The 25,600-nt window shown below is 38.9% G+C and overlaps 1 protein-coding gene across 1 annotated transcript in view; it reads left to right on the plus strand.

Moving 5' to 3' along the window:
- The window catches only part of LOC135217197 (spectrin beta chain-like), a 64,989-nt gene that overhangs the window by 27,659 nt on the left and 11,730 nt on the right, over positions 1-25,600 (plus strand). The window contains exons 6-26 of the mRNA XM_064252925.1: positions 100-264; positions 1,965-2,059; positions 3,256-3,434; positions 4,772-4,997; positions 7,156-7,293; positions 7,622-7,843; positions 8,084-8,473; positions 8,731-8,931; positions 9,704-9,913; positions 11,324-11,462; positions 12,022-12,614; positions 12,777-12,959; positions 13,110-13,298; positions 15,645-15,809; positions 16,808-16,969; positions 17,302-17,961; positions 18,197-18,316; positions 18,521-18,670; positions 19,170-20,189; positions 20,551-20,667; positions 24,765-24,944. Coding sequence (XP_064108995.1) covers positions 100-264; positions 1,965-2,059; positions 3,256-3,434; positions 4,772-4,997; positions 7,156-7,293; positions 7,622-7,843; positions 8,084-8,473; positions 8,731-8,931; positions 9,704-9,913; positions 11,324-11,462; positions 12,022-12,614; positions 12,777-12,959; positions 13,110-13,298; positions 15,645-15,809; positions 16,808-16,969; positions 17,302-17,961; positions 18,197-18,316; positions 18,521-18,670; positions 19,170-20,189; positions 20,551-20,667; positions 24,765-24,944 — 5,504 coding nt within the window. The remainder of the gene's footprint in view (positions 1-99; positions 265-1,964; positions 2,060-3,255; positions 3,435-4,771; positions 4,998-7,155; positions 7,294-7,621; positions 7,844-8,083; positions 8,474-8,730; positions 8,932-9,703; positions 9,914-11,323; positions 11,463-12,021; positions 12,615-12,776; positions 12,960-13,109; positions 13,299-15,644; positions 15,810-16,807; positions 16,970-17,301; positions 17,962-18,196; positions 18,317-18,520; positions 18,671-19,169; positions 20,190-20,550; positions 20,668-24,764; positions 24,945-25,600) is intronic.

Below are 25,600 nucleotides of genomic sequence, written 5' to 3' on the forward strand. Positions count from 1 at the left end.
CTTACTGGAAAATGTAGAAGTGTTGTGATGGAGTTAATGTAGCCACACACATATTCACTTGCAATATATAAATTTCCACCCTCCCTGCTTTGATCACAGGTTCGTGGAGTGACGGTATGGGATTCAACGCTCTAATCCACGCTCATCGGCCCGACATAATAGATTACGAATCCCTGAAGCCAGATGAGCCCATTCGTAACCTCAATAACGCCTTCGATGTGGCTCACAGGGAACTCGGAGTCGAGAAGATTCTCGACGCCGAAGGTGAGGAAAATAATTCGGGACCTTTTTTTCTTCTAATCTAACCGCGCTTTTCTTATTCGCGAATGATTTACCCTTATTTTCACGTTCCCCACCGAACCCCCACCCCCCCACCCCACTCTGCGGTTTTGGTTGTCTGATTTCTTTGTGAACGTCCTCAAAGCATTTTCTTTTCATCTAATATTTTGAAACTCGAAAAAAGGTTAGTTTGAGTAGCTTGTATTCAATAGTGGATCCGGAAAAATTGCATGGAGTGGCACCAATTTTCATATTATACACACACACACACACACACACACACACACACACACACACATATATATATATATATATATATATATATATATATATATATATATATATATATATATATATGTGTGTATGAATAGCAATCGCCTGTTCCACCAGGAACTACCGACTCCATTATCATTATTATTTTTAAAATTATTATTATGATTATCTTTTTTCTATCAGAATTGTATTATTTCTACGTATAATATATTTTTTATTTTCTTCCCATTTTCATATCCTCTCATTTATGTTAATATTTTCTAAATCTTCAATATTATTATTTTGTTATTATTTTTTCCTGTTTGAGGCACGTACCATTGTACCTCCCCCTTCCCTTGATCCGCAAATGCTCGTGTTAGGAAGTAAAATTTAGGTTTTCTTGTATTCGTGTTTTCGGCTTTTAATTTACGATCTGTCACGAGCGCTGTCATAAAGCGTTGCTCAAGACCCATGACTAGAAATACAGCGACTTCCTTACATAGCATATTTAATACCTAAACTGGATTTGAATAACCTGACGTTAATCAGTGTCGCACTTTAATCCTATCTGCCTGGCAACATTGATCTTACCACACCCGTTTCTCTTGTCCTGTTTCCTCTCTTTCGCGTATGAAAAATGGTGCAACTTTGGTGCAACTGGTATACAAATATGGCCTCTGATATCGACCGCCAAAATGGTTGTAAGAATACCTGGGCAACTAATTTATTATATCATTCATTATTCAATTCACAGACGTTGACATCCAACGAACTTCTGTGGATTCTAGCTTTTACATTTTTCGAGTCCCGTCTCTTAGACTCAGTTTTTTGTTGATGCTTCATGAGACCCTCTCCAAATTTGTTAATCAACCACACCCGTCGCCCGCCCAATTTTTGTTTCTAAGACTGAGCAGCGGTCTAAGGTCATGTTGAACAGAGAGAAAGAGAAATGTGACTCCTTTCAAGGTGGACTCGTAACACCCTTCAACCTATCACTTCCCCACAATACTTTGTTGAACTCTGAGGTGCCATATTCGCTCGGATATGTGACATTTGTTTAAAAATTTAACCTAATGGCTTTAAACCACCGATTTTTTTTCAGTCTTCATTCATCCAAGAGGTGAGTCATTTGCCGCCTATAGTAAAAGAAAAAAATACCTAAGTTTTGCCAGCACACCTTTTCGTTCCACGTTGGCCCGAGGTAGATAAGAGTCTTGGAGTGCTAGTCACGTTGGCCTGGCTTATTTTTCATTTCTTTCATGTTATTTTACTTCTTTTACAGTATATTGCACGTTCTAACAGAGGCATTATAAACGGCCCCTGGTTCCAGTCTTAACTAAAATCTGCCTTTTTTGTATTTGCTTCTAAGTATGAGAACATTTGTTAACAATCTACATTGAATCCACAACTCTGGCTTCTGTTCGGTTTGACAGACATTGCAACGAGTCACCCAGACGAGAAAAGCATCCTGACCTACTTAGCGTCTTTGTATCAGAGTCTGGGTCAGCTGAAGAAACCAGATGTGAAGGTAAGGTTCCAGAAGTTTCACGTGGAATGTAGGCTGCGGAGTGGACTATTTTTTTTTTTTTGCTTATATTTATTTATTTATTTTTATTTTTGAAAGGTATTATTAACGGGTCGACCTCTTCGTCAAGTGACTGCTGGTCGACCGTCTGTTACGGAATAATATTCATATTGAATCCGACTTGTGATCGACTATACTGAAGAAATATCATAATTGCACTTACGACTTTCTTCTGTTTCAATTCCGAGTTTAGGAACTAGAGCGCAATTAATGTTTCCTGACTTTTTTTTTTTTTGTATTTTTCTAATTTTTTTTTTGTTCGCAAGATTACACAAGATTTTTAGTACAAGAGGTTTTTGATGATGATACTAAATTAATTTGGGGTTTGTGACTGACAATTTATATTCTATTTTGGGCGAGAGGAAAATAACTTAGGTGGAAAAACGACCTTTAAGGGAGTTTTAAGTTTTGTTTATTTTTTTATGCAATTTCCTCGAGGGCAATAAATGTTTCTTCTATTCAAAGTTGTTATTTGATCGTGAATTTAAGAACTACTGAAATAAAACAGATTAGGTGGAATAATGGGTTTGGGACGAAGAAGTGATAAAACTGATGAGATCGACCCAGAATAGGACTTAACCATTTCTGTCGCTGCAGATATCCAGAAATAGAATATAAAGTTCATAGCAGACCCCTTCATTAACTCACCGGACATTTCTGTAGGCAATATCGAACGTGTTTTTAAGATCCCGTGTCTTGATTTGAATCGTAAAAATTAATTCAAGATTTAACTTTTAACAATAATGATTCTTTTCAGATGTCAAGACACTGGAGATTTTTTAAGTAACTGAACTGACTGTTTTGATCTCGTCCCATATCGCTTCTCAGACATTCCTTGCAAACATTGACGTTATGCTGTTGTTTTTATTTTAAAGCTGGTAATTTGTTCGATACTAAAAAGAACTTTTCAAGGTCTAACAGCTCTCATCTCTTCGCTCAGGTTACCGAATGAAATTAAGTAACAAGTAATTACATTATCCATGACGTGATTTGCTCGTATTAATACGCTAATAACAAGAGAGAGAGAGAGAGAGAGAGAGAGAGAGAGAGAGAGAGAGAGAGAGAGAGAGAGAGAGAGAGAGAGAGAAAACAACCTGTTCTGTGAAAAAAGTTGATCGATACCTTTCTGCCGACAACAGCTGATGAAAAGCAACGACGCCATCAAGACCAGATACGATTCCCAGGCGAGTGAACTCATGCAGTGGATTCTGGCCAAAATCTCCCAGCTGGACGATCGGCAACTTCAGGACTCGATCGACGGCGTCCTTCAGCTGAAGCGAGACTTCATGTCATACTTGGTCGCAGAAAAACCGCCCAGGTAAGATCCTACGCAACCACATCCAAAATTTCGGGTTCTGAGTGCCAAATAAACCCTCAAGTTTTCTGTAAAAGAAAGCTGCTGAGATGGCTGTTTCTCTGTCCGACCTCATCAGTCGCGTGTCTACGGGGGCGGGACCAGGGGGCACCCGGCCCCCGCCGGTCAGATGGTTGGCCTCCTCCAGAGGCCCCCCACGTTGAAATTCTCTTTGTAGCTAAACTTTTGGCATATTCTTAATCACCCCACGTTGGTCCCTGTTACGTGTACGGATGTTCTTGTATATACTAGATGAGAAGTGATTTTTTTTTAACGTTTGACATATGTGTTGCTGATGATTATTTTGATTGGAGTTGCTCCATTCTAATAGTATTAATATTCTCTATTTGATCCTATTACAGGCCATTAAAGTGTTTTAGCTGAGGAAGTACTTCAGAAGGTTTTAGTTTATTGGCAGTTGTGCTGTACATATAGCTAATGACATTATTTTAGTTTTTGTTACCTTCATAGCTTATATAGAGCTGAGACATGCATGGACAGGGTTAGAGGTTTTTGACACAAATGGCGTCTTTCTTCGTGATATTTTGATCCAACTTCGTTACCAACTTATGCATGAGGTGATTGAAACTGTAGTTGCAGTTTTGATGAAGACGAGCAAATGTGGAAGGTTGAAATTCTGAAGAAGACGTTTTGGGCGGTGACAAGTCCTTTGTGGTACTGAGGATATCCACTGCTCTGATATGATACATTTACAGGGACAGGGATATTATACTACAGATTGAAATTAAAACTTGTTAATAGAAATGAGTCTAGTGTTGGATATAATTTTTCTGAGAAAATTGACATTACAGTATTTGATACATTTACATATAGAAAGAGTTGAAAATTAATTGGAAATTGAGGTCTACAGTTTCAAATACAGGTGAACTAATTACTAATACAATTATTTTCCTTCATTCACATGGATATATGCATTCGAGAATAATATATTTTATTAATAACAGATTCGGTACATTAGTTTTGTGCAATTTTCTTTGGCCCTTCCAAAAAATATCTTGGCCCTAACTAGGCACCCCCAGTCATGGAATCCCAGCTACGCCACTGGCCCTAAGATCTCAAAAACTACCGAGGCTAGAGGGCTGCAAATTGGTTTGTTGATCGTCCACCCTCCAATCATCAAACATACCAAATTGCAGCTCTCTAGACTCAGTCGTTTTTATTTTATTCAAAGTTAAAGTTAGTCATGATCGTTCTTCTGACACAACACAGGCCACCACCGGGCCGTGGTTCATACGACACTAAACGCCGCACAGAAAACTTGATTTGCTTTGCTGTTGCAGACATGATGAGAAGATCGAGTTGGCCAAGACTCTTCACGGTCTTCAGTTTGGTCTTAGAATGCTGATGATGCCGAAATACATCCCCCCTTCCGGAATCAGGCTGCACGACATCAAGACCCAGTGGACCAGATTAGAAGTGGCCGAAACGGAGAGGGATGAGGCGCTGAACGAAGAGCTCAGAATGAAGATGGAAATGGAAAGAATGGTCGGGAATTTCATTCACGAGGTACGAGGAGCCCAACTGCCACCCACCCACTCACTCACTCACTCACTCACTCACTCACTCACTCACTCACTCTCGAGTTTCCAGTTCTAAAGCTTGTTCATTTCTGAAAGGAATTAGGTTGCTTCTTGTGTGCTAGGTCAGTGTCAGATGTTTCCTGAACTTTCCTTCTCAGAGAGAGAGAGAGAGAGAGAGAGAATTGAATGTTGTATTAATGAAAATTATTGTTATACATAATATATATATATATATATATATATATATATATATATATATATATATATATATTTATACAAACATATTTTGTATACAATAATATATATATATATATATATAGATATATATATATAATATATATATATCTATAATATATATATAGTGGGGTCAAAAGAAATATCTGATTTTCAAGCTTGATTTCTAAAATTAAAATACCTTACTTGTGCATCGTTCTGATATTTTTCTTATAATATATATATATATATATATATATATATATATATATATATATACTATATATATATATATACATACATACATATATATATATACATATAATATATACATAACATGTACATACATATATACATGCATACATACTGCTTACATCATACAGATATAAATATACAAAACATGTTTGTATATACTATATATATATATATAAAATATATATATATATATATATATATATATATATATATATATACAAACTGTTTTGTATTTATATATGTATGTCTGTAAGCATGTATGTATGGATGTATCATATGTATGATATATGATATATATATATATATATAATGTATATATATATATGTATATATATATATATATATATATATATATATATATATATATATATATATATATATATATATATATATATATATATATATATATATTATAAGAAATATCAGTGAACGATGCACAGGTAGAGGTATTTTAATTTTAAGAAATCAAGCTTGAAAACTAGATATTTCTTTTGCCCTTAAAACAAAAGAAAAGGTAGTAACATATATTATATATATATATATATATATATATATATATATATATATATATATATATATTGCTACCTTTTGTTTAAAGAGCACAGGAAATATATAATCTTGAAGCTTGATTTCACCATTCCTTGGCATTTCTTGCCTCTAGACTTAATTCACGTGTCAGGTTAGTTTTTTGCGTATTTTGTAATTTCATGAAACCATTTCTGAGGCAAAATGTTCATTACTGCCCTTGCAGTCCCTTATCATCAAGTTGTTCTGTAAGAGCGGTAAGTTTTATAAAACTTACTTTTTTCTATTTTTTTTTTTTTTACAAAGCTTTTAGTATCTTGCTTGAATACTTCCAGGGCACGAAACTTTCCTCAGGGGGGTAGTGCCGTCAGTGGACCTCACGCGGTGCACTGTAGGCATTACTTATGGTTCATGGAAGCTGCAACACCTTTCGTTCCTTTTCCTGTACCTCCTTTCATATTCTCTTTCTTCCACCTTACTTTCCTCAACCCTCTCCTCACACTTGACTCATAGTGCAACTGCTTTGAGGTTGTCCCTCTGTTACACCTTTCTAACTTTTTCCTGTCAATTTCCATTTCAGCGCTGAATGACCTCATACGTCCCAGTGCTTGGCCTTTGCCTAGATTCTATATTCAACTCGACTCAAGGCTACATGCAGCCATCCCTGTATATATATATATATATATATATATATATATATATATATATATATATATAGTATATATATATATATATATATATATATATATATATATATATATATATATATAATTATTTTAGATATTTGTCATATGAAACTACTTTTAAAATTATTAATTTATTTTTAAAATTCCTTTTTATCTATCTATTTATTACAACGTATGTAACATAGGTGTTATGACGCCAGCTTTAGTAGCTGTAATCAGTCAACCAGTGACGTTAGCCTTTTGTTTTCCCTCCGTTCCTGTCGGTGTCTTCTCACTAGCTCTTCCTGGCTCCAGTTTACACTTCTCATTTGAGAGCTATGGCAACGTTGCCGTTAAACCGCTTTGTAATAAACGGATAACTATCACTATCCATGAGCATCAATACTTTGGTTATTATAGGGCATCATTTAAACAAAACATCTATGCACTGGAGCATGAATAGTCATCAGTCTGTCTTCATTTCAGAGCGAACGTTGCCAAACTTTCTTGGAAGAGATGTTGACGGTCGTGCAAGAGGACAAAACCAAGGTTGTCGTTACCCTGGAAGAGCTGAAGGCGAGTGTGTCTAAAAATGAGGCGCTAACATTCCACATTGTTGAAAAGGTAATGCTTCCAAGTGAAGGACGTAAACGTAGAGACCCACTTATTCTGGGATTTGCGAACCTTCACTTGTCCTGCTTTGTGACCAGTCATAGGGTTGGTTAGCTTCAGGCAAAGTGAATTCACGTTAGATATTATTGACGTTTATTTCAAGATCATTTTTCTGTTTCTTTTCTTGTGATCTCTGTCGTCGATTGAGACTCAACAGCGAAGCACAATACTTTGACAAGAAATCTAACCAGCCATTGTGATCAGTATTTATCATGTTGTTGGAAATAAACTGCATATACAAAGTGTCCAGCATGTAAAGTTCCGCTTTCTTTTTGAATAGCAATTAAGGGTGATGAACTTGACCAAGATGATAGATGAACTGGAATCCGTGGGGTGCCGAGACGTACAAGAGTTCAGGGCGAAGGAAAGGGTCATCGTGGCCTTGTGGAGCGATATCATGGAACTGCTGGAAGAGAAGAAATGTCACCTTCAGTCGTGCTTTGGACTTGTCCAGCTTATGTGCAAAGTGAACAGCCTCGAAATTTCAATACAAGAAGAAAAGGTAATGGATGTGAATCATTGCTTTTTTTTATCAAGAAAGAATGACAATTATACCAATTTTTTTTTAGGTGTGTTCATGAAGTGATAAAAATTTGTTATGAGTTGGGTTCATGAAGTAGAAAAATTTTTTATGGGGTGTGTTCATGAAGCGATAACAGAGTTTTATGAGGAGTGTTCATGAAGTGGAAGCTTGACGTAAAATGAGGCTAATCCTTTTGCTTTTTCTCTTTAAAATCTTAAGGCTAATGTCAACTCCAGCGACACAGGAGATCACTCTCTGGCGGTGGAGGAGCATTTAGAGAGGCTTTCAGTGCAAGAGTCCCAGATCAGGATCTTAGGAGACGTGTTAGAGGAAGTGACCACTCAGGAAGAGAGTCTGTCCAAGTCCTGCAGAATGGACTTGTCAGCCGCACAGAAAAAGGTCAAGGAATTAAACGAGGCCTATCAAATGCTACTCCACATCACCTCCAGGAGACGGACGTTGTTGGAAGATACTAAAGTGGTCTTCCAGCTTGAGAATGACACTGAAGAAGAGAGGATTTGGGTAGAAGAACAGCTGCTGTTGTATAAGAGCAAAGTTCCGAGGGGATGTGCAGCTTCTGCGGTGACTTCACTCCAGCAGAGAAATAAAGTACGAATTTTGTCAGACTTTTGCTTGAGATGTTCGGTAATGCTGAATTGTTTGGTCAAGGTATGATATTAGATGAAAATATATGAAGATATAAGAGTGTATGCGGAATTGCAAAGTGATCTCCCGTGAAGAGGATAACAAGCAAATGTAATAATTTCTTTTTTAACCCTCTCCTGATACTACGCCAGGCTTAGATTAAGCTTGCACGCCGTGTACTCTAACATTCAGGACTAAATTTCCTGTTTTTGTGCCTGCAGGTCGTGGAAGAAGAGATGCGGACTCGAAGGGCCAGAACAGACATTCTCATCAAGTCATCTACTAAACTGCAAAAGTCTAATACGATGGTCACTCAAAGATTGAATGAACTTGGCATGCGACTCAAGCACCGCTGGCTGGTTCTGGAGCGATGTGTCGCCAACAGGAAGAATCGTTTAGAAACAATCGCTTGCGCTGCTGCGGTGAGTCTTGAGGGAAAGGGAACTTGCATCAGTTTCCGTTGTGAATAGCGTTGAGTTACAAAATGTAAATGTTGTGTATTTAAGCTAATCATCAACAGTTTCAGTTTTTGAATGGCGTGTCTCCTGGTAAACCTTAGCTTAAAGGTCTTCTACATTTGTCAGCTACATTGTCATGATTCTTTTCTGCTATGCGGCCACTTTAGATGTGATACACTCTTAGGTAGATCGCTGATTTTGGATGTCAAGTTTCAGGTTAGTTTAGGTCAGGAACTTCTTTTAATTACTGATAGGCGTAGGATATCTCGAAGGTGTTCAAATGCAGACTGTAGAAAAGGATGTTTGTCATTTAAAGATGTTGATGACATTTCTTATTCATTTGTTGGAATGGATTGGAATATAGAGTTTAGGCTAAAGAACAAGCACTGGAATCTATGAGGCCACTCAGCTCTGGAAAGTAAACCGAGAGTAGTCTGGAAGGTGTAACAGGAGGAAAACCTCAAAGCAGTTGCACTATGAAAGAATGGTTAGGAGAGCGTGGATGGCAAGGTGGAAGAAAGGTAATATGAATGGAGGTACAGGAAAAGGATTGAAAGGGGTTGCAGCTAGGGGCGAAGGGACGCTGCAAAGAACCTATAGTAATGCCTACAGTGCAGCCCGTGAGCTGCACTGAAGGGCACTACCCATACGGGGATTCATTTATTAAACATACAATGATATCGATGGAATGAGGACATCTGCCAAAATGTAATCATTTCAAACGATTGTCTTTCAGTTCTGTACAGCTGCCAGTGAATGTGAGTCTTGGATCGATGACGTCATGACGATATGCCGGTCCAGAACCTCCAGGGAGGTCGTCATACCCGACGCCAAGGTCTTCCAACAGCAAGCAAAGGTCGATGAGGAAATCAGAGCCTACGAGGGAGAAATCAAGAATTTGAACGCTCTCGGACAAAAACTCTTGAGGACGATATCTTCACCACAGGTATGTGACATTCTAAGCTTTGAGGTTTGTTTCGTTAGGGCGGGCGGAGCTTGTCTCTCTCTCTCTGCTGACGGGAGACGGGGAAAGTCTTAGCGAGTCATTTAGCAGAAACTGGTAAAGACAAGCTGCCCCTTTGTCAGGCCTCTCTCTGCGTCATTACACGTTACCGCTATAGTACAAAAAACCAGTCACTTGACAGAAAAAAAAAATCCTATTGGAGAATAGCAGCTAAAACAACTTGTTGAGAATCTAGCCCAGAATATGGAATTGAGGCCAGAGGCCAAGCACTGGGACCTGTGAGGTCATTCGGTGCTGAAAGGGGAATGAAGAGTGAAAAGGTCTAAAAGGCGTAAGTCGATGAGAACCTCAAAGGAGAGGCCGGAGTGTCAGATGGAAGAAAGATGTTATAAACGGAGGTACAGTAAAAGGAATAAAAGAGATTGTAGCTAGGGGCCCAAGGGACGCTGTAAGCCCCTTCAAAGTAATGTAGGTACTATCCCCTACAAGGAGAAGAACCGACTTCTTTTCCATGAGCCTGGGGTTGTGTCAGTACTGCTACGCTACCGTAGGAATTGTAGCAGGATAACGAAATCCTTTATAGGAATAAAAATTGAAGCCAGATTCCGCGTAAAGCTGCCGTCCTACGCAAATTGCCTTTCGATATTCTTAGAACTAGCGTCACCGTGACGTCAACGCTTCCGTACTACATTCAGCCACTGAATGGAGAAACGAATCGTCTCACTAGAGCTAATTGCTTGACATTCAGATCATTCCCGGCGCTGGGAGGTGACGGTTGAACGGGAAAAAACCAACAATATCAGCCCGTCAATGATAGCTTTTGAAATGTGAATTTTTCCCCGTAAATAACTTTAAATTTTTTGGGGAAAAAATACGGGATCTATTTATGTTTAGTTTTGCATCATTCTACATATAGTAGCAGTGGTGTAACTAAGGGCGGAAGGAGGGGGCGGTCCACCCCTGGAGACACTCCAGCATCCTTATAGCAGGTCTGGTGTGGCATGATTCTAGATTTTCCGGCCTATTTTGTCTGATTGGAACAGTGAACAGCAATTTATCGACTCTGCTGTTATGAAGTAGATCTGCTGTGTTGCTTTTGTTTTAGCTTTATGAAAAACAAGGCGTGATCCGACCTCCAGCAGTCGTTTATACTTTACAATTAGTACCATGCGGTGTTTAGTACTAACACCTCGTAGTAGGTGACGCGTAGTCTAGATGACAAGTCAATATAGCACCAAATAAGCTTTTTTACTCTGGTAAAATCCAAATCTTTTTTACTTTTCAAAATCCATCTGCTGTTGAAAAAAATGGTAAATCGTCTTCATCTTTTGCACGATCTAGACGTATTTTACGTGTTCCTCTATATATCCTTTTCGTTTGGTCTCGTTACAGGTACCAGAGGTGAAAGTTAGGCAGACTTCAAGTTCATCCAGCTCATCATCCAGCTCATCCAGTTCAAGCTCCTCCTCGTCTTCATCTGACGAGGACGAAACACTGTCGAAAGACGAGGCTGTCAAAACGAAGTCCAAAAGTAATAGCATGAAAATAGGCGTCTTTTTCTCATTAAATTCCCCTTTCTTGTCGTTATCAAACAGAATGGTGCTATCTATTATATCTGTGATGCATATTGTTTCCTTCTAATTACTATCGGTTTCATGCCACTTGGGTCATTTTCATTTTGGCTTGATTCATGCGGTATCTTCTTAGACCTACTTTAAGTCCTATTCATACTTGGCATCTTTAGATCTTTTACTCTGCCCATGCTTCTTCAAAAATGGTTTCACCTCCAATGTTAAAATACCGTTCAACTGAACTGACCATTTGTAATTGGCCATTTAAAGTACCATTTATAATTGACAATTTAAAGTACCCTTTATAATTGGCCATTTAAAGTACCCTTTATAATTGGCCATTTAAAGTACCCTTTATAATTGGCCATTTAAAGTACCATTTATAATTGGCCATCTAAAGTACCATTCAACTGAACTGACCATTTATTATCTAAGAAATAAGTCACATTTATTTTTCAGTTTTTAAAATTATATCAATTAGGAACCATGTTCTTCAGTCTTCTTCTTTGGCTTATCCAGATAAGAAATTCAACTTTGAGGATAAAGAAGCCGTCGAGAAACGCCTCCAGTCGGTCAACTCATTGTACAGACAACTTTGCGAGTACTCTCAGAAACACCAGTTCCATCTCCAAGAGTCTTTCAAGGTGAACCAATTCCTTGAGGAATGCGACGACTTTGAGCAGTGGCTGAAAGACAGGGAACGACTGCTGAGAACCGAGACCTCTGGTGATATGGAGATGGAGAAAAGGCGCTATGATAAAGTCGTAGAAGACCTGAAGCCGGCAGCTGCGAGGCTTGTGGTGATAGATAAGAACGTCCAAGAACTCATAGCATCCGGGAACAGCCAAGTGGACAGAATTAAGCACCGCAAAGCTCAACTCTACGAGCAGTGGGCTCTCCTGAACCGCCTCCGTCAACAGAAAGAACACAGTCTGCGGGCAGCTGCTACAGTCAACGACTTTTTGCAGAGCTGCGATGAAATTGAAGACTGGATGGAGAAGAAAGTGGCGAAAGTGGACAGTGGGTGTGTGGACAAGGATCTCTCTGCTGTACAGCTTCAGCAGCGGAGCCTTGAGCAGCTGGAGAGAGAACTTGGGCCCATTAAAGAAAAGGTTGGTGTTGTTTGTTCAGTTACACTACTTCATGTGATCGGTTTGACCTCTTTTGGATAAATAACTGCAGTTGTTTTGCTTATATTTACCTTATATTACACATGATTTATCATGATATGATATCGAATACACTTTTTAATGCTTTATAATTTGCCGCTGCAGCTAGGACGGGTCAACCTGATGGCAGAGTCTGTCAAAATTTCATACCCGACTGATTCCAAGGTTATAGTAAAACGGCAACAAGAAGTCCAGGCCTGCTGGAAAAACCTTAACGACAGACTAGAGAAACGGAAAGCTGCTTTAGAAGAAGCTGTGGTACTGATCCATTTTTACAACATGGAAAAGGTAAAAATAATTACCAATTTTATTACTAGTCAGTGGCAAATTAGAATGTAGCTACATGAGGGATATTCACTGCTATACTTATTCCTCAGTTACCAGTAGTCATTTACCAAATCTTGTAGTCGTTGAGCTTAAATTAATTATTGACTCTAGGATGTGAGTGGCCATATAAGCGAGATCTGGATGAATCTGAACACGCCAATTAGCGGGGAGGACGTTGCAGAGGCCCACCAGGATCTGGCCCAAGAAATTCAAACGCTTCAAAGAGAAACTGAAGATCTAACGAAGCTTGGAGGGAAGATCGTGAAAAAGTATCCAGGCAGACAAGACATAAAAGAGAAGGTGAGTCAGCACAACCTACTTGCCTTACTCTGGTGATCTTACCTTGAGACTAAGTTTGTTTTTGATCATGATTTTCTTCAGTTAATCTTTTCCTAGGTAGTGACCCCGAAGGGTTTTAACTCGACATGTACCCACCTCTGTGTCGTGTTTATTCTAAGTCCGTTGGGATGACTGTAAAAACATAAACAAAAGATTGTAAATGTCATAGGGATAATCTTTTTCTTTCCCACCATTGTTCCTACATTAAGGGGTCGGTTGCCTGATACGCCCTCTCCACTGTCTTCTGTCGAAGGCATCATCAGGGACGGTTTATTGTTTGGCAAAGGGGGATTTTACAATCGCATGCCCTTGCTGTCATCAACCACAGTTATTGGCAGTGGTACTAGCCTTTAACTAAAAAGTATAACTGCCAGGCAGCAGTTTCCACAGTTATTGGCAGTGGGCCTAGCCTTTTACCAAAAGTACAACTGCAAGGCAGCAGTTTCCACAGTTAGTGACAGTAGGCCTAACCTTTTACTAAAATGTACAACTGCAAGGCAGCAGTTTCCACAGCTATTGACCGTATTCTTAGCCTTTTACTAAAAAGTATGACTGCAAGGCAGCAGTTTCTACAGTTATTGGTGGTGGGCCTTACACCCCTACCGCAGGACCAAAATGTCATAGGGATAGTGACCCTAAGAAATATTAGTCCTAGGTAACGACCCCAGAACTTTGCCGGGTGTCGCTATCTAGGAAAGATCCGTTAATATATCATATTAATCTGGACAAGATTATTATTGAATATTCGTTGTTTATGTTTGGACTTTTTATGATTGTTAAAATGAGAATCAGCACCTAAAGGAGAAACCTCACAGCCAATCTTCATCATGGAGAAAAAAATCCACATTCTTGTGTGGGTACGTATATTTAAAGATAAGTCTCTACAGCAGTGGTTCTTAAGCCTTTTCAGTGCCACTACCACCGGCTGTCATGTCTCGTACCCCCAGGTTTAAGGTTTCGGGTACAAGTACACCAGGTTAAGAACCACGGCTCAACAGAGAGCTTCTTGGCATCGGTTCGATTCCTCTTGAAAAGATGAATTGAGCAGATTCCCGAAAACTCTCTGTACAGATCTATTTTGAAACATACGTACCCATACATAACCTTGGATTTGTTTCTCCATTTCAAGACTCATGGTACTTTGAGTATTTTTGCTTACTTGGGTCTATGGAAGAGCCTGAAAAGGTCTGAAAATGTGTTTCCTATTGAGTTAAAGATACAAGAATTTTAGGATAGGTTATATATGATTTAATTATTAGAATGAAAATGTAAAAAAATGAATAAAGTGCATTTTAAACAGTACAGAACAATTATTTCTAATAAAATAAAGCATATTTATTTTAATTTTCGTTGGTGAAACAACGCTCTGTTTGACCATAGATTTTAGAACGTTTCAATTTATGTTAGAAGTTAGGAATATGAGGTTTGCAACGTTCCCTCCTGTTAAGGAAGCATACGAATGATGAATAACAACATGTTTGTAAGGATAGCAAAATATCTTCAGCCTCACCCACTTCTGTCTCTTTAATTTACATTAGACCCCAAAAAATATTCTAAATTGTTTATAGGGCTCCAGAATGTATGCATAATTTTGAACTTGATTATGTAGATCATAATAATCGCTTGGTTATGTACACACAAGTTTAGTTGGATATACAGTAGGAGTATTAAGTAAATTTGCTGATTTTATTATGATTGATCTGTTAGAGCGATTTTAGTGAGGCAATAGTAGAGGAACCTACATCTCTTCTATGGGGAGCCTTGTTTAATTAATTCTCTTATTTGCCCTTATTTTGAAAGTTGCCCATAACTGTATTTGGTCAGGAGTGAATGAATAGGACTGGTACATTTCATTCCTCCAGTAAAACTACTCTGATTCCTTGGTTTTAGACCCAGGCAGACACATCATTATTTCACAAAACTTGAGGGAAACAAGGTGTGGCACGACCTCCAGCTTATAGGGCTGCGTGCAAGATTTTCCCCTCATGCATAAGTTGTAAGCATTATATTCCAAACTTAATGTGAAGTGGTCTTCGTAATTAATACTCAAACTTAGTAATACTTAGACTAATGACAAGGATCAAATAAAAAAGGTCACAAATTAGACACGTTCATATATTCTCAGTTACAAGAGGAAACAAAATAATCGAACAGAACCATAGACTCTAAATTCAGTGCATCAAACAAATTAGAGCATGCTAAAATCTATGGTTAAATAGAGCCTTGTTTTTAACTTTACTCCCCAAGTAAGTGAAAATAACTAAATGCAATTCAGGATTTTATCTAAGAACAAGATCTTCTTGACAGCTGGCATCCCTCCCGAGTGAGACAGAAGAGGTTCAAAAGGCGTGGACGTTGAAACTCGCTCAGCTGCAGCAGACAGTCGAGCTTCGGCATTTCATCAGGGAGGCGGAGTACATCGACGTCACGACGCGGTCGTACGAAGCTCTCCTGAGCACTGAAGACCTCGGCGTGAGTCTCCTGTTAGCAAGTATTTTCTAAAATACAACTTCCAGTTATGCTTCAGCGCTCCTGATGTGGAATATGACCTCCATTTTAAATCCCTAATACTTTTCTTTCCAAGCGTTTCATCTTTACTTGATTGCACTGCTGATCAGTGTTCAGAAAAAATACTGTGTGGTGAATTTTAAGAAAAAAAAAAAACAATTTAAACATGAGCTAAGCAAAGACAAAGACAGGTAGAATTTTGATCGTTGGTCTATGAAAATCAGTATGAGCTTTAATAATGTCAAGTATGTGTTAGTATGCTCAGGTTGTTATGGTGGACGATTTACAAATACAAACAGAGACAGTTTGTACAAAAACTACAGCACAGTGAGTATAATGTTTTATTTATATATCCTATGAAAATAGTGTGTAGCAAATCTCACGCTCTCCGTCTGTATTTATCTGTCTTTGAACCTAACTGACCAAGCAGGGCTCATTTCCCTTTGTTCCCATTTTTAGTGTTCTGTAAAGGAAGATTACTGAGGTGACTTTTTCTGCCTGTCCGCAATTTTTCCGTCCGCCCTCAGTTCTTTAAAATAACTAAGGCTAGAGGGCTGCAAATTGGTATGCTGATCATCCACCCTCCAATCATCAAACATACCAAATTGCAGCCCTCTAGCCTCAGTAGTTTTTCTTTCTCTAAGGTTAGAGTTTGCCATGATCGTGCATCTGGTCACCACCGGGCCATGACTGAAAGTTTTGTGGGCCGCAGCTCATGCAGTACTATATGCTGTACAGAATAGTCGATTTCATATATATATATATATATATATATATATATATATATATATATATATATAAAATGTGTGTGTGTATTTGTGTGTTGGTGTGTGGGAGTGTATTACTGAAATAAAGATCTGAAAGTCTTGCTTCTGTATTTGCTGGTGTCTCGATAATCAAACCCCAGTACATCACCTAGACGGTGCATATTGCAGATGACTGATGAAGCACTTTCACCCTAGGATACTCTGGAGGAGGCAGAACTGCTCCTGAGACGCCACAATGAATTTGAAAAAGTTTTGTCCGCCCGGCAAGGGAGGCTGGAGGGGTTCATTCAGTTGGCTGACAAACTAATTCAATCCACCCACCCAGACACTAACCAGATTACCCATCGGAAGGATCAGGTATGCTAGTATGATTTTTGACAGAATGCATTTTGAAACCAGTTGTAATGGGTCACCCACCCAGAAACTAACCAGAGTACTCATCGGAAGGATCTGGTATGCTAGTAAATTACGTTTGTTTACTTTGTCACAAGAATCTTAAAGTCACTATGTCAGTTCAAGTAAATATTGACTCTTGCCACATCAGCAAGAAAACAGCATCAATGTGTCTTTCCAATGCGGGAAAACAAAATTGCACAAAATTTACATAAATATCTTTTTCTTATTGTATTTTGGTCTCTTGTTCCTTGTTTTATGAAGAGATCTTACTTGAAATCTTTAACATTTTCCAGCTCTGCAAACGTCGAGAAGTGATCACTGATCTTGCCAGGGCGAGGAGAGCGATTCTCGTTGATTCTGTGGCTTATCAGAAATTCAAGGCTGATGTCCATGATTTTGAAGACTGGATAGCTGACAAGAAAGAAATCGCCGCTGATGAATCCTACAGGACGCTGATTTCCATCAAGAGGAAGATCCAAGTCCACCAGATTTTGGAGAGCGAGCTCAGGTCCAATGAGAGTCGCCTTCGTGACCTTAACGGAATCGAACAAGGGCTCACCCAGAAGAAGCACTACCAGATGGAAAGCATCCAGGCGATTGTGACTCACATGAATGGTGAGTGGAACGAACTGTGCGCCCTCGTGAAGGAGAAGGGTTCAAGGTTGAAGCAAGCAGAGGAAGTGAGTCTCTACAATGAGGGAATGGAAGAGGCCATGAATAGGCTCATAGCCATTGACAGGATCCTGGAAGGCACTGAGGTCGGCCGTGACCTTCGTTCTGCTATTATTGCTCTGAATAAGCAGCAGAATCTGGAGAGGGATTTAGTGAACTTGGAAAAAGTCATGAGTGAACTCAATGAAAAAGCGGAGAATATGATAGGAGAAGGGCACTTTGATTGTGACAACATAGACGCTTCATCTCGAATGGCAAAAGCGAGGCTTCATGAAATAAAGGTGTGGTAAATACCAAGGAATCATTCTGATACTGTTAAATATTTTCTTAATGTTCATACTAGTCTTGTCAAATCAGGGTTAGAGGTTGTTTCATATGGAATTTGACCTCTTACATTTTGGTAACTGTTACAGGTGCAAACAACATTCTCAGCTGGTTACTATATGAAAGCTGACTGTACTTGTGTTTTGCAGAAACAGAAACATTAAATTCTTTCCGTACATTTTATCTTTGAAGGCTTTATCGTGTCATTGGCGTCTCACCTTGGAAGACTCCCTGAAGGGCTATAAGTTCATTTATGAAGCGGACTTGGAGTTCCAACTTCTCTCAGAATACAACCACCTAGCTTCCTCCAAGGTGAGTCTCTGCTGGTTTTAACAATTGCAACAGTTGCCTTTTGCTTTGGTGATCATAAACAGAACTCAGCTTCCCATCTATTTTGAATATCTGACGTTATCATTGACAACCATTTTCAATGTGATAAAATTATTTTAAGATTCAAAGCAGTTTCCAGCGACTCGCCAATAAGTTATCTGATGAAATAATATCTGATGCACGCAGGAAATTGCGACTGACTTGTCCGGATCACGACTGATGATGGCAAAACACATGAAATTAAAATCTGAAGTGGAGAGTCATCAACCCAAGTTTGAGGACATATTGGAGAGGGCGAAAAGAATTGCTGAGGAAAACAACTCCCACAAGAATAACGTAAGTTCATTCAAAGACAAGTATAGCAAATTATAATGTCCTATTTCATCATTCAAAAATTGGTCTTGAGAAGATTGCACATCGCTTAGATGAACAATGACAATTTTTGCTCTGTTTTTGTAACACTGATATCAAGGAAGGAAAACGGTGAACTGGTTTCTTGGTAATTCATTGTGCACAGTTTTTGATAGTCGCCAAAGAAGTCAAATTGTCTGTTAGACTTCATCTTCAACGTCAGTTTCACACTATCTGCAATTATTTTGAATGGAATAAATTCATCGTATGGATAAACTTATTATTCTCTCCCTTCCATCTTACTTTCCACTCTCTCCTTAGTTGTTTCGTAGTGCAACTGCTTTAGGTTTTCCTACTGTCACACCTGTCAGACATTTTTACAGTCAATTTCCGTTTCATAGGACTCAGCCAAGGCTTGGCCTGGGGCCTCAATTCTGAATTCTGTTCTATTGCATAAACTCATCACTAACCTTCACTTCAATAGGTTGAAAATCGCGTAGAAGTTCTGAAACGAGTCTGGTCAGATCTCCAGGAGAGCATGACGAAGAGAGACCATCTCTTAGAGGACAGCCTCAAAGCCTATAACTGTCTGGCTGAGATCGAAGATTTGGAGAGTCTGATCGACAAGTCTAAATTTGAATTGATGAACCACGATGGAGATGAAGTCGACGCTGCAGGAAAGAGGAAAAAGAAACACCATCGCAGCTCGAGCAGTAGCAACAGCAGCAGCAGTAGTCACAGCAGCAGGAGCAGACCAGGACGCAGCAGTAGAAGCCACAGTGGTGGGCGTACAGAAGAGCCAAAACGTCAGCGCAAGAGTAGGAAAGATAAGCGTAGCAGCAGCTGCAGTAGTACTAGCCAGGATAGAAGTGAGAATAATCCCTGCTCTGAGCAAAAAATCAGAACCCACAGTTGTAGCAGCAGTAGCAGCAGCCACAGCCACACTCAGAGTCCTAAGGATGTACATAGGAAAGGTCGTAGAAGTAGTACTAGTACTAGTAGTGGCAGTAGCAAGAGCAGGAGTCGCAGCAGTAGTCGTGATGATGGTTCCAAGGATAAACCCACACGCAAGCACAGACACGGCAGAAGTCGCGACAACAGCAGCCGGAGCAGCAGCGCCAGCAATAGTGGTCACATCCACGGACCCAAACGCAAGCAGAGAAAAAGTCGAAGTCACAGCAGAAGCAGAAGCCGCAGCAGGAGTCGTAGTGGTGACCATAAGGAAAGCAGACAAAACGACAACGCCATTGGCTACCCAAGCCGTGACACCAACAGAAGTCGTAGTAGAAGCAGCAGCAGCAGCAGCAGCAGCCAGGGTTGTACCTCAGACCATGAGACAGGTCTGTGTCAGGAGAGACGTCACTCTCCTCGCCGGGGACGCAAAAGGAACCGCAAACTCCGAAAACGTCGCAAAGGCAGAGGCAGCCGTAGCCACAGCAGCAGTAGCGACAGCTCTGATGGCAGTGAGGTGCTAGACCCTGAGGAACTGATGGTGAAGCACAAGGTGAGACTGAAACGCCAAAATAGATTAACTGGGGAAGTGACGTCATGAGAAAGTCAGGTCGTGTAATATTGATAAATCAGGTAACGTCTTTTCCTTTTAGAAGGGAAGTGACTGCGTTAAAGAGTTTCTGAATGGTTTTCGATTCTTGATGGATTGAATGGCATCAAGCAAATGTTCCCTTAACTTTGAAAATTGTATATTTTCATTACTGTGTGCTTTTATTTTTCAATATTCTGTCAACAGGCTGTCAAGGTTGTTTGTACTTGCATAAACTTTTCAGAAGATGAAACCTATTCACATGGAACAAAAACACAGGGGCTACTGACTTGACAAACCACTACCATTGGCTATTTCTTTTTAGGCCGTCGATAAAGATATCCACAAGTACAAGGACTCCGTGGCTAGGATATCACTCCTAGCAGATACACTGGATGAGGACAACCACCCCGACTCAAAGCAAATTCGAGACCGCTTACAGGTATTTGTATTTTTATTTCCAGTGGCAGACACAGGGCAGCTGTGCCTAAGTTTGGTCACCTGCGAAATTGAGCAGGTAGTTTTTTGAGCAAGTGAGAGTTTTTTTTTTTTTTATCCAATTCGCTCTACCTCGGAATTAATATATTTTCATATATGTTAACCGAAGGGGAATTTTTATGTTGATAATAATTTCGTCCTCTCGTGGATTCGAACCAGCTCACAGGGAGTAACCAAGACTTCAGTGTGGCCAGTCGGTAACATTACTGAAGTCCTAATTTCTCCTCTGTTCACTGGTTCGAATCCACGAGAGGACGAGATTATTATCAACTAAAAAATTCCCTTTCAGTTAAAATATATGAAAATATATTAATTCCTAGGTAGAGCGAATTGGATATTAAAGGACATTTGTAGCTTAATGTATGTTTATGAATCACGATGATGTGATAAAGATACCAACACACACACACACACACACACACACACACACACACACACACACATCACATATATCGATATATATATATATATATATATATATATATCTATACATATATATATATATATATATATATATATATATATATATATATATGTGTGTGTGTGTGTATGTGTGTGTGTGTGTGTGTATATATATAATATATATATATATATATATATTATATATCTATATATATATATATATATATATATATATATTACGAATGTCCTTACAGTCATACAGAAGATGCAAGACGCGAGGTGAGAGCTACAACTTTAATGCATAGAAAATAATTTGGGTTCTTTGAAGTTAGGTCACGACCAGACCTGAAGGTCATCTTGATTAGCGAGTAGAATCTTTGCTAACTCGAAGACATTTCTCACTTTAAACTTATTAGATCTAGATGTGATATACAATTGACCACTACTCTACTTGTCATTCATAGGCAGAGCATTTTATTCTAAATAATTATATGTTGTCCCATCCGTTAATTGATGGACTATATTAGCTCGAGTCTTTTTTGAATTACGAATTTTCGCTTTTTCGGGCAGTAAGTTTACAAACAACTTTGTTGTTGTTGGTGGTGGTGGTGGTGGGGCAGGAAAGGTCTATGGAAGAGCCTAAAAAGGTCTGAAAAAGCGTTTTGCATTGAGTGAAAGATACGGAAATTTTAAGGATAGGATATTTATGATTTATTGGAATAAAAATGTCAAAAATAAATAAACAAAACAACTATTTCTAATCAAATGTAGCGTTTTTATTCTAATTTTCGTTGGTGAAACAACGGGCTATTTGGCCGTAGATTTTAACAAGAGCCTTGAGTAAGCTGGAGGTCGGATCACGTGTTGTTGGTTTTGCTTATGAATAAACTGAATATTCTTCAGTAAGTTCTATTTCTGTCCGTGAACCCGACAGTTCTACGTTCACCACAATTCAGCTTTTGTAATGTACAGACATTGAAACAGTTTTCAATCTTCTCTCCAATGGAACTTAGAATAATTTGAATAGCATTCTTACAATTCACGATTTTCAGGTTTTGTTTAAACATAACTAAAATAAAAATGCATTCCAAATGAATTCACAAGTACAAAGAGGCTCTGACGACATGTGCTTTAATATTGAATGACCACAATTCCATAAACGATGCTGAATGATGTTTATGGTTTTCCGTTCTGTTACACGTGTTCCAACTAGCGCTCATTTCTTGCAATACTTAGCCTCCTGCAGTTTCTCCAGTTAGCCACCTCTTTCTAATTTGAATTTAAGAAATTCACTCGTTGCAACATATCAGTACGTTGCAACCAGGACCCAGTAAGATAGGACGGCCAGACGAGGCTTTGCTTCATTAGGAATCGGCAGAGTTAACCGTGCCAAGTTGCACACCAAGGACAGTTAAATAATTAGTACTGTGTGTATATTATATATATATATATATATATATATATATATATATATATATATATATATATATATATTTATTTATTTATAGGTTACTTGAGGACAAATTCCTCGCCATTTATTGAATCTCTGTGGCATTCTGAGTAATCTTCATTCTGAGTAATCTACGTCAAGATATTGTCTGAAAACAGTAGAAATTTAGTTCTTACCCCCGCTGTCGATAGGAAAATTAACTTGCAGCTGTGACATGTGAGGCTGTGTTTTTTTAACAAAATACCTGGCACTGATAAATAATCAGGTTAGTGGTAGACTACCACTAAAAGAAAAATAATACAAAACTGAAACAATCAAAGCCAAGACGAAGGACGGGCAAATGCTCTGCTGTATCGACGAGCCAGTCAGTTGTAGGTCCTGCCCGCGATCAGTTCGTGTGACGTCATTGTCTGGCCCCCCTGTCTCAGTGGGTCCTGGTTGCAACATGACTGGCAATACTTGCAGAATGCTTATTCAGTTTTAGAGGAAGATGTCAATCTTTAGGTGGAAGTAGAGAAAATGACTTAAAAGCAATTAACAAAAACTAACAAACAAGTATTTAATTATTTTTCATTTGTAGGCAGATTTCTTTAAAAACATCCTGACTTTCGTGAGCGAAAAGGTGATCTTTGCATTGTTGTAAAGACTAGATTTTATTGGTCAAATCCTTTAGATAAGACATCACCAATAAGCGATTTGTGTGGTGATACGTTCAAGAACGGTTTTACGAACTTCAGTGCCGTGCTAAATCAGTCATTCTTTGAGGTCACAGGGTAAAAGATAAAAGCTAAACAGCTTTTCTGTAGTTATTTCACTCACTTTTTCCTAGCGTTCCTCGACTCCGTAGGGGGATAGAGCATTCAGTGCACCTTACGTGGTGCACTGTAGTTATTACTTGAGTTCTTTGCAACATCCCTTCGCCCCCTAGCTGCAAACCCATTCGTTTCTTTTACTGCACCTCCCTTTATATTCTCTTTCTTCCATCCTACTCTCCTTAACTGCTTCAAAGTTTTCATCCTGTTACACCTTCCAGACCTCTTTACTGACAATTTCCGTTTCAGCGCCGAATGACCTCATAGGTCCCAGCGCTTGGCCTCTGGCCTAAATTCTAGAAATTCCCGCCTTTCTCGATGTTTATGTAGGTGATTCAAAATGTAAACAGGATACACGGCCACGAGGAACAATGGAGTACAAAATATATGGCCTTCACGCTGAGCTATATTTTGAAACGAACCGAATTCAAAGGAACAAAAGAACACAGACAAGACTCGCTTTACAAACGTCTAACCTTCCTTTAGGTAACTATTTTAACGTCTACAAAGGCCATTGGATTTGGATTCACTCTTTCACTTGAAGAACGTCTGTCCAGAAGGAAGCGGGATGAGACTCGGTGCGGCCAAGGGCATTAGCCGGGATTACAGGCATCTTGCGTTTCTCCTTTCAGTTTCCTGCCGACACCTTTTGCAGAATAGGGTCGAATGTGTAAAGTATATATATATAAAATTTCGTACTTTGAGGAAGCACTGACTCCTGAGGATCGAATTCATGTAATAATTTTGTAACTCGTAGCAGTCAAGATGGAAATTCCAGTACTTTCTTGTTTTGAAATGTCTAATGGGAGTTAAAACATACGGTCTAATAACTTGAAATATATGATGTTTGTCTCATTATGAGCAGTGTCAGTTATGAAATACCACTCATCGTTTTAAGGAAACAATTCATCTACAGGGTGCCTCACAAAAAGAAGAAGAAGAAGAAAAAAAGGAATTTTGGTACAGTTTGTTTAATGTTAGGTAACAGAAAACAGTTGTTGTTAACAGAAACATCGATCAAACAGAGCAACAACACAAATGTCAGAAGTAGACGGTCTAGCCAACTACCAGTCGCCCTCTGGATGACTTCCAGCGGGTTGTTGTTCCAAGCTTCCATCAATCAACAGAGTTTTCAAGAACTGTATGTCTGTGTGACCTTTCTCTTCTGTCACTGAAGATTGATGGAACGGTAAACCCAACAGGGTAAACTCCATTACGCTGAGATCTGGACTTTTTGAAGGCTATTCGTTAGGTTCAATGAAGTCAGGAGTATTGGCTCAGTGCCAGGCAACAGTGTGTAAAATGCTTAAAGCTAAGATTTCTTGGTTTGTCATTGAGGCACCATGTATAGAATTTAGACGATATTTTCCCCTACAGGTAATGGCAGAGAAGCTCGAGGATCTGCAGAAAGAACTGGACCACAACCAGAGCAGAGTCCACCAGGGCCTTGAGCTACAGCAGTTCCTGCAGGAAGCCACAGAACTCGAGCGGTGGATTGCTCAACACAACCCTTCAGTCGCGTCCTCCGATTTTGAACAGGACTATGAGCACATTGTGGTCAGTCCTCCCATTCTCCGCATCTTAACTGTCAATGTCGCTGTCGTTTGCTGCTGTTGCTTCTATGTGTTGTGCATCTACTGTACTTTTTGTATTACTGATCTTTCCATGTCGCAAGAACGCACACACACATACACACACACACACACACACACACACACACACACACACACACACATATATATATAATATATATATATATTATATATATATATAGTACATATATATATATATATATATATAATATATATATATATATTATATATATATATATACTATCTAATAAAAGGAGCCCATAAAAATGCAAAATATAGAAAGTAAGTACCATATTTCGGAGACTGCTGTCTCTCTCTTCAGGTAGGTAATGATGAATGCTCAAATATAGTACTTACTTTCTATATTTTAGCGTTTTTATGGGCTCCTTTTATTAGATGGAGTTCTGTTGTAACATAACATTTTCACCACACCACACACACACACACACACACACACAACACACACATATGTATGTATATATATATATATATATATATATATATATATATATATATATATATATATATATATATATATTGTTACGTATTAGCCCGGCCTTGAGAGAGGCTATATACGTAAACGGAAATAATTGAGGGATTTCAAGAGAAATTGCTTTAACT

The sequence above is a fragment of the Macrobrachium nipponense genome, chromosome 7 (assembly GCF_015104395.2).
Source record: "Macrobrachium nipponense isolate FS-2020 chromosome 7, ASM1510439v2, whole genome shotgun sequence".
Classification (NCBI taxonomy): Eukaryota; Metazoa; Arthropoda; class Malacostraca; order Decapoda; family Palaemonidae; genus Macrobrachium; species Macrobrachium nipponense.